The sequence below is a fragment of the Saccostrea cucullata genome, unplaced genomic scaffold (genome assembly GCF_032062105.1).
Source record: "Saccostrea cucullata isolate Sc308-1 unplaced genomic scaffold, CSIRO_AGI_Scuc_v1 ctg17005, whole genome shotgun sequence".
In the NCBI taxonomy this organism is placed as follows: Eukaryota; Metazoa; Mollusca; class Bivalvia; order Ostreida; family Ostreidae; genus Saccostrea; species Saccostrea cuccullata.
In genome coordinates, this window is record NW_026940275.1 from 150 (window position 1) to 10,706 (window position 10,557).

General features: G+C 33.1%; 1 protein-coding gene across 1 annotated transcript; it reads left to right on the forward strand.

Annotated features, from left to right (window-relative positions):
* Positions 1-2,046: 2,046 nt before the first annotated feature.
* Positions 2,047-9,699, forward strand: LOC134255053 (uncharacterized oxidoreductase YjmC-like). The gene is made up of 12 exons (XM_062737579.1): positions 2,047-2,227; positions 5,182-5,292; positions 5,419-5,499; positions 6,109-6,170; positions 6,326-6,379; positions 6,773-6,871; positions 7,624-7,689; positions 7,778-7,838; positions 8,141-8,259; positions 8,757-8,852; positions 9,206-9,319; positions 9,552-9,699. The coding sequence occupies exons 1-12, from the start codon at positions 2,062-2,064 to the stop codon at positions 9,597-9,599; spliced, it is 1,077 nt and encodes a 358-aa protein (XP_062593563.1). The 5' UTR covers positions 2,047-2,061; the 3' UTR covers positions 9,600-9,699.
* Positions 9,700-10,557: the final 858 nt, after the last annotated feature.

Here is a 10,557-nt window from a genome sequence, read left to right on the forward strand (position 1 = left end):
GTGTACCAAAATAAGAAATCGCTATTTCTGATAAATTCTTTAATAGTCTCGAGATTTTCTTTAAAAGAGTAATGTGCACTTGAATATAGATAACTATTCGACCCCTCTCTTTAACATATAGCTCACTTAATGGAAACTACAGCATATATACGGCATTTGTCGATATCTATTATTATAATAAAGATATGAGACAGTACTGTATTAACCTAATTTATACTTGTCTTTACATAATCTCTCCATATATATCTGAGAAAGCAGGGGAGAAGGAACAATATCAATGTATGTTTTATAGGCGTCGGAACCAAGGGGGGGGGGGGGGGCTTAGCTCCCACTTTTATTTCCAAAGATAGACCTAGTATAGACATTGGACATTGCTGCGTAGGTTTGTTTCCCCCCCCCCCCTCCCCCGCGAAATAGGATTTTCGTGTTTGAACAATTGACATTTTTCATTTTTTTTTGCTCGTCAGGTTTTTTTAAAGGTATAAAAAATTACACTTAGCCCCCCTTTCAATTTGCTTTTGACGCCAATATGTTTTAATGATTATGATATCTGAAAAATGCTCATTTCTAAGGTTCCACTAATACTTTTTTTTTATCTGATTGCATGTTTACGAAGAGATTTTAAAATAAATGTGTTTTTCACAAAAAATTGTGTGACAGAGGATCGAAGGACTGACGGAACGGGGTAACAGCAATATATCGCACGCCCATAGCAATGGATTTGAAAGTGAGGGGGCTTACTTTTGGAAAAAAAACTTAAAAGATACAAACTTAAAATTCATAGGGGGCGGAGCATTTTTTCCTTTGCAAAGGCTAAAATTTGCGTCACAAAAAGTGGAGGGAGTGAAGAAGTAATAAGTCCAAATCAAAAATTTTTAAACTTATTTAAGGACAGATGATACAAACAAATTTTTTCTTTGAAAAAGATTTAATATCATGTCACAAGTTTAGAAAAGTGGATGGTTCTTAGAATTTTTTCTTTTAAGAACTGGAATATGAAAAAGACACGGAAAATATTAGTAATATTTCAATGAAAAAATAAATATAGACAAATCACATTCAGTAAAGGTTTACAGGTGAAAACAAATTTCGGAATATGTTACCATGGTGCTAAAAGTGTAATATAATTTAGAAAAATATACCAAGCCAGGTGAATTTTAAGAGGAGGAACAAAATGACAAAAAATTAGCAATATCACATAGGCTGATTTTTACAATTTAGCTTTTCCAAATAAAATTTACCTGGCTTGGTATATTTTTCTTCAGTTTATTACACTTTTAGCACCAAGATAACATATTCTGAAATTTGTTTTCACCTGTAAACCTTCAGTGAATGTGATTTGTCTATATTTGTTTTTTCATTGAAATATTATTACTAATATTTTCCAAGTGTTTTTCATATTCCAGTTCTTAGGAGAACAAAATCTAAGAACTAGGGATGGGTATCGCCAAAATTTTCGTATCCCGATATATCCCGATTTTTTTCAAAATTATCACGATAATATCATGATATTTTTACAAGCAATTTTTACAATGATTTTTAATAAATTGTCATTATTTTTCTTAAAATGTGCTAAAAAACAAAATTTCATTTTTTTGAAATTTTTATGTACATTAAATTAACCATGTTTGGATGGTAAGATGCCGTTCTTTTCAACCTTTTTTAACATTTCTAGACTTTCTATAATTGTAATTTGAAAGATAGAACGAATAAATGAACAATTTCTGGACTTTGTAATATGTACCTAAATACCGGTATTTAGGTCTCCGTATCACGATACGTATCATGCAACAACAAATCGCGATATACCGGTATACCGATAAAATCGCACATCCCTACTAAGAACCATCCACTTTTCTAAACTTGTGACTTGATATTTAATCTTTTTCAAAGAAAAAATTTGTTTGTATCATCTGTCCTTAAACAAAAACAAAAGCCTCTTCAGAAAACGGGCCTGACACCTAAACTTTTTCTAAAAATGTTATTTTAAGATAACGCTGACTATTTGAGCGTATATGAAGCGAGATAACTCTAGTTTACCTATCTAAATTTTGACCCGGAATGGCGACAGAAGGGGATATACTTGTGTCCAAACAAGAGCTCCATGATTTTGTGGTGCGATGCATCACAGCAGCTGGAGCGGATCCAAACCATGCAGCTGATTTGGCGGATCTTCTTGTCACAGCTGATTATCGAGGTCATTACAGTCACGGCATGAACAGACTCGGTAATGTGTTTTTATTTACTTTTTGATTTACTTTCACTTTCAATTTACGTCGGAGAGAGAGAGAGAGAGAGAGAGAGAGAGAGAGAGAGAGAGAGAGAGAGAGAGAGAGAGAGAGAGGTGCTGGCTTTGAATTACACTGTGAGGCAAACCAAAAAGAAAAAGTAAAAGAAAGAATAAAAGATACAATATTATTTTTGCTAAACAAGACTGGAGGGGCACAGGGGCCGGTAACATACTGTTTTTGATTTTACGAAATCACTATATACGAGGGTTGATCCAAAAGTAATGTCACTGTGTCAATATCTTTAATATTTGGCGTCATATTATCAAATATTTCATACAAAAAGATGCATAAAAATAAATCTAATCAAACTTGAAATTTTCATTGAATTATGTTTAATTAAATTAATTTTATAGACGTTTGAAATATTAAACATAAGGGGTGTCGCCGCGTCACAAGTAAACGTCACATTTTAAGGTGTAAATTCTTAGAATGAGAAAAGACAAACGCATTAAAAAGCATAGGTAAGCATCTAAGGCCTAGAAAAAAAAAATGTTTGTTTCCGCTTTCAGGCTGAAAAAATATAGGGTAGGTAGGTAGGCAATTTTTTTTTTGAAATTTTTTTTTTTGCTTCTTTAATCAAAATGTGTATAGAAGTAACATTAATGACAAAAGAAACGGTGTTTTTAAGCATTTCTGTGACTTAAACTTATAATAGAAAGATGACCCAAACTTCTTTCTATCTTGAAAAGTTTGCAAAGTTGGAGACTATAATTCCCTGGGTGAAATCTTGCACTTCATGGGACAAAAGCATTAAAAAAATATTTAGGGTCGGTACTATAAATTAGGGTCGGTCGGGAAAGCGGAAACAAACATATTTTTTTTCTAGGCCTAATCGCCCAATATTTTTAAAAGACAAAATTTTTCGACATTTTCTAGTATTAAGTTGGAAATAAAATGACGTCATTGCTTTTTGATAATAAACATTGTTCTTTTAATCTGCTGTATTGAACAAAGGAAATGTCGAAATGGAGAATAACCGCTGAAACGAGCTGTGATGCATTTTTGCTGCAAAATGGGGAAATCTCCCGTAGAAACAGTTACGATGATTAATCAGACATACAGAGGAGATAATATAAATAAAAGACTTGTTTATAAATTGTTTCAGCGATTTTAGCGGGTCATGGGTCACTGAATGATCAGCAAAGAACAGAAAGACCGAATAAGGGAGGACGGACGGAAACGTTCACTTGTGTCTGACGGTGTCCAAAAATAAAGACGGTTAGACAGTTACAGCGATATGAGAAACTTTAAGTTTGTCTTATGGTACTATTCAAGAATTTTGACAGAAGACTACATTTTAAATGAGTGTACAATGGGTGCCAATAATTCTTACAAAAAAGATGTGTGAATGTGTTCGTAAATCTCAAATATTTGTATACGAAACAAAGGGTAAGCGTTCAAGTGTATGACGGCGCGTATCCGTCATTTGATGTTATTTAGGTGCGGCGACTACCGTAATTGCACTTTGTATATAATTCGATATTTTAAAAAGTATAAATCATTTTAGTTTGAATTTTTCAGGACTGATTTATAATAAATATATCTTCGATCATGTATAATTTCGTTGATTTACGTCGTCTAGTAGAAATTTTATCGAAGTTGTGACATTACTTTTGGATCAACCCTCGTATATACAAAAAAGTAACATACTGTTTTTGATTTTACGTAATCACTATATATATACAAAAAAGGATCTTTTTGTATACATATAGTGATTTCGTAAAATCAAATACAGTATGTTACAGGTCCCTGTGTGGAGGGGGGCTCGTATTCACATGTACATGAGATGTGGATCACCTCCCCCATGCAATTAGTCCTTTTATTAAAAATACGATAAAAATTCTTAAAATACAAGATTTCTTTCTATAACACCTATAAGTCATTCTATTCAACCAGTTTGTACTTTTCTTAAGTTTAGCATGTGCTTATGGAGATTGTAAAATACACTGATGAAACAACGATTTAAAATATCTAACTTTTTCTTAATTGAATGCGACTTATTCTGTTAAAATGTGGAAAAAAAGATTAATCTAGTTGACGTGCTGTTATAGCAAAAAACTTTAGACTATAGTAGGAGAAGAGGAAAACTCACAAAATATCGATGTCAAGTTTCATTGTGCACGTATTCCCTCAAGTGTAGAGTGTAAAAATGAAGTAAATATAACAGTTTCGATCATTTTCTTTTTTCCAACCCAAAAATTAAAAAAAACTTTAAAAAGGTGAGTGTCCAAGTGGAAACGTGTACACTTAATTGTTTTGTTTTAGCTGCAGAACTGTAGCTCTCCGAAAAAATATATATTTACAGACCGGACAGCTACTGTGTCACCCATTGAAAATAAAACTGTATATTTATTGCGCACAAAAAATGCGCTCAGTTCTGGATTAAATGTTTCCAAATTCTTACCTCAATTGCAAAAAGCTAGATTTAAAAAATTTTTTTACTCCTCTATCAATTACTCACCTAGTATACATCTGTACGAAGTGACCGAATAATCTTGCAAACCAAAACAAAATGGCAGTATAAACAGACGAAATTTTTGATGATCTTAATTTCAGGGCCAGAAGGGCTATTAAAACAATTATAAGGAATGTTTTATTTTGGAAACAGTGAAAGAATATGTTAGGAACACACGGTTAGTAGTAATTTGAGATGACAGTTTTAAAAATATGGAGAAATAAATCGAGAAACAGCGCACTTTTTTGTGCGCAATAAATATATAGTTTTTTTCAATGGGTGGCACTGTAACTCTCCGGTCTGTCTATATATTTTTTCGGAGATCTACAGTTCTGCAGCTAGTTTTGCTTCTGCTATGATTTTGAGAGTAAATGCAGTTAATAAATGTCAAAATATACTTATGTATTACTATAATTTAATTTATATTTTTTAAAGATATGTATTCAAGTGAACTAAAATCAGGAATATGCAGAGGAGGCGGGGCTTCCCCGGAAATCGTCAAACAGACCGTCGCTACTGCCCTGGTGGACGGGAATAATTTGTTGGGTATAGGATTCGCATTTAAATTTAATCAACAAGTGTCTCCTATCATCACTTGAATGCTAATTGACTAATTGTAGCATTAGATCAGCTTGTCAACTTTTCTTATCTTTTGCTGTCTTTTGGGAATAGGTCCAGTTGTCGGAAAATTCGCTGTGGATCTGGCGATCAAAAAGGCTAAAGAGGCAGGGATTGGAATGGTCACGGTTCGAGGTATACTGGTATTACTTCTGGGCTTCATTTTACAGAAAAATTAACGACTTAAACGAAATTGAATATTTTAATGTTTTCTTTGTAACAACATTATTAATTTATATAAAGATGGCTTAGATCTCTTTGAAAAAAGAATATAGAAAGTTAAATTTTTACACGCCATAAATTTTGAAATCGCCTAAAGATTTTGGTCATAGGGTTGTATTATATAAATATTGCATGTAGTTGAGTGTAACATTGAAAATTTTCACCCCAAGAAAACGATTGTCAACCGAGGCGCAGCCGAGTGAGGTTGACAATGGTTTTCGAGGGGTGAAAATTTTCAATGTTACACTCAACTACATGCAATATTTATTATATTATACTGAATGTTTTATACAAATACATATTAGAGTGAACCGTGCGCGCATAAATTCCGCGCAGTCGCTAATTTTTTGGAATACCACCCGTCGTCAAGCAATGTTGACTGTTGCTACGCAGGAGGGCGTGGCTTCATTATTCAGCGGGTAGTAGTGTTTTTTATCAAATGTTTCTCGACGAATCAGATTCAAGTAATTTACATGAAAGTATAATATTTAAAAATATATTTTCTTTATTTTCAATTTTCAGGCTCAAACCACTTTGGGATAGCCGGATGGTATTCTTTAAGAGCTCTAGAACATGGTCTTATAGTAAGCACTATATGGCAGATCGATGGACTGAATAAGCAATATGTTACTTAAGCAGTTAATTTATAAAGCTGAGCTTTTGGTAGAAGTCTGTTTCAGATTAGAATGAAAAGAGTAACTTCATTGAAGTTATACATAATCTCAGTATTTTGTTCCAGGGAATGTCTTTTACTAATACATCGCCAGTGCTGAACCCAACAAGATCAAAAGAGGTATGCGTTTTAATTATTGTGTCTTTTTTTGTTAATATTCCACTTTTTGGTTTAATTTCTCTTTTCTTATTCCATTTTATTGCCCCCCCCTTCCCTTAGATGTGCCCCAACGTTCTCCACTTCTTTTCCGGATCTTACACCGACTGTACTAAAAATAGTATGCCATAATGGTTTAATACCAAAATACATATCAAGTGAATAAAAGTGTTAAAACAAATCAGATTCCTACTCAGAATTTTCCAGCAATCTAATTAAAATTAGATCTTTGATCCGCTCAGAGTAGATCGCTACACAAATGCAGCGATCTAGTTGGTGCGGATCAAAGATCTAATTTTAATACTAGTAATAGAAATGAATTTCCAGTCAACAATAAAACAAGTTTTAGTTTTGTAGCAAGTTCTGGGTACAAATCCTATTAGTATGGCAGCCCCGGCAAAAGATGGCGACAGCTTCGTGTTGGATATGGCCACCTCAAGTGTAGCGCTTGGAAAGGTAATGCAGTTTTATTCCAAAACATGTTATATGATTAAATAATCTGAATAGAACAATTAAGATATTCATGGTAAGAATACTGTATAATATAGCGCAGGTACGTAATAATACGGAGGGGTGGACTCCATCCATACATTCTTCAAAAGTTGAAACCTTCCCCTCCCCCAGAGAATAGGATTTTGATTTGCCCCCCCCCCCTCTCCTAGTTCGAGACTATGTTTCAATTGCTGCATAGCATTTCCGACATTTTTTATTTCATTTCCAACAATTTTTCTTTTCATTTCTGACATTTAGTAATTTTCATTTCCCGAATTTTTACAAGGTACCTCTCTGGTAATTTAATGTTAACCAAATGGAATTTTAAAAGAATTTCTTTCAAAACACATTTTCAAAATATTAATAAAAACACATGAAAATTATATAAAACTAAATAATGTCAATGACTCCAACAAACTTATGTCCGAGACATTTGATATACCGGGGGTACTCTAATTTATTCTTCAATTTTTTCATAAGTCAGAATTCTCCAGTCCTGCTTTCATTACCAAATTGCACAACCTGAAAAATGTCCGAGATGACAACATTAAAATGTTGGAAATAAAAACTAAAAAGTCGGAAATGAAAAGTTTGAATTCAAAAAAAATCCTGAAATGAAACAATGTGAAATTCAGCCATGCCAGTATCGAATATATGAGTCACTACATTTATTTTCAAACCATATACATTATTATTTTATTACTGATATGATTTAGATCGAGATTCAAGACAGAAAGAACCTTCCTCTTCCACCAGGCTGGGCGGTAGATGCTGATGGAAATGTAAGTTATTCCCTAAAATTTCTTTTATGTATGGAACTTTTCATTTATGCTGTGTATACTAAGTCGTTTGCATGTATTTTTCAAACAGGAAACATACGATCCAAAGAAAATCAAAGGACTGTTACCTCTGGGAGGAAAGGAAGAAAGCAGTAAGTATACTGACTGAGAATTCTTATACCGTTCGATCTAAATTTCTTCATTTTAGTAATAGTTATAATATTTCGTGTATTTCTCATCACCATAACTATGAATAAATCATTTTTTGTGTGAAAAAGACTGTTGCGCGTTTTGCAAAAACAGCTCCAATTTAATTGAAAATTGTAGTGCTATGATTATTGATACACATTACTCCTGCATTGAAGAAAAGCCCGGGTTGTTTGATACTTAGACATCCTTTTTAACGAATAGTTTAAATGTGAACGTTGTTGAATAACTATTCCCGCCGTGACAGGTGGCTATAAGGGTTACGGGTTGTCTATGATGGTAGAAGTCCTGACAGGAATACTTAGTGGAGGGGCCTTTGGTCCACACATACGCCAGTGGAAGGGAGCAACCAGAGTTGCCAACCTGGTAGGAAAAATTTTTGAATATATAATAATTATGTGTTTCTCTGCTATGGTCATGTGGTGTTAATTTCTATTTTCTTTATCTGTTTTTCTTATCTGAAATACTGTATATATCTTAGTCAGCAATAACGTACTTTGAATCGGGATCCATGCCGAACAATGTCTTGAGTTTTAGCAGAGACATATGTCTTTGGTTTTAGATATGCTCTTTTAGACATATGTCTTTAGTTTTAGATGTGCTCTTTTACGAGGGTATGCTTCACTTTGCTATGCTCTCGTTAGATTTTATTGTGCATTGCAATATAATGAAAAAATATTAACTGAGTGTTTCCTCAGTATAGTAATATTATGTTAGTCTTAGAGCTGCTGAACTGTCTTGTAGCTGTACAACACATTTATTTTTGGAGAGAATATTATCAATACTTAGTTACTTACATTAAAACTGCATTTGATTAGTAGAAGTTAACATTGTTATAGTTACATACAAAGATCATATTGTAGGGACAATGTTTTATTGTTCTGGATCCTAAAGCATTTACAGATGACTTTGAGGACAGGATGAGTGAACTAAATAATATCTGCAGGCAGTTAGAATCGGTAAGTCCCGCTTAGAGTGATCGTGTATAACTGTCAATTAAATACATTGTTTCGTCTGTATTGTCATAATAATTATAAGCTGTTAGCAAAAGATTGAATACATCAAGCAAAGTTTTGTTCGCATTGACATATTATTGTTATCTTTTGGTAAAAAGAAATATCTTAATAAGTTTTGGACATTTTCAATCAGCTTTAAAATATATATCTGTAGTGAAAAAATACACATATTTTGGGTTTCCCATAGCACAACATGGACACTGCCATTATATTCATATGGGAGGCAGGGGTATTATTTATTGAGCTCATAGTACCTCTAGTTTTGTAAGTATGTTGGATTAGTTGTCTGTTCACAGGTGGACGGTCCTGACAAACCTGTGTTAGTCCCCGGAGACCCAGAGAAGGAACACATGAAACTGTGTGACAAACTAGGGGGAATTCCCTATCATCCTAACCAGATCACATTCATGGTAAGGGAACTGCTTTTGCTAATTATTTTAATATGTGGGCGTTATTTTGATGTGTACAATTGATATCTTTTCTTTTTCTATACTTGAATATTACGATTGAATCATTGACATGCATTGTCATTGGTTGCATTTGAAAGCTTGAGGGGGGGGGGCATGTGCTTAAAAATATTAATTTTTCTCATATTAAATCTTTCGTATATATGCATTTCATGTTTCTTTTCTGTTTTTAAAGAATGACATGGCAAAGATGTTCAATGTTACACCTGTGAAGACATCTTGAGATGAGGAAATTTCTTTTACCTCACCTGCTTTAAATTTTATTAAGTACTGTTAAGTTATTTTCATAGTTATTAAAAGAAATGTAAATACTGCATTATGAATGCATGTGTACTTGGCTTTTTGTTTAAACAGTTTTTTAAACATTTATTACCAATGTCAAGGGATGCTCTATCCTCCATGGCACCTGATCCCAACTCTGATGTTTTAAGGATCCTTATTGCTCTGCTCCTGATTTTTATTGTTAATTGACTTGTTGATTGTTAATGCAGTATATTCTGTGAAGACGAAAGTGTAGTAATTAAAACGGATGAGCAATGAAGAATATCAATACAGATACCGGAAGATAGATTGATTTATATCAAATGAAATAAGTGAAGATAGCGAACAGTTATCAATGAAAAATTTAACAAACAGTACAAATTTGTACAGAGAGTATGTAACTTGGGTTTCCGTGAATTCTAAAGGTGGAATGAGGTGACTTGGAGGTGTAAACATCCCCTGTTGTCACACAAGCTCTATTCAATGATCAAGAAGATATTCTATATTCATATTTGGTAGAAAAACAGATGCCTAACAATTGGCAGGAAACACGTCATTCAAAATACGACCCACTTATCAGTCTCAGAGTATGCCTTGAATATCAAATAAATTGGAGAGCGTAAACATTTAATGCAGGTGATTTTATTTTAAGTTTTATGTCAAAATTGTCTTTTTTAGGATTCAGTACTCTTACTGTAATTAAAAGAAACTCTTCAAAATAACATTTTAGTGTTTTAAACGGTAAAGATTTGAGAAAACGAAAAAGTTTCAACCTATCCTATCTAAACTGATTTCCTAAACCTTCAGAAAAATCATTACAAACAACGATACATTGCCTGGTTCAGCAAATGCTCTTTTAATCAAGCCCCTATCTTAAACATTAACTGCTTTCAAGGAGAAATTTTAGACATACTGCACTG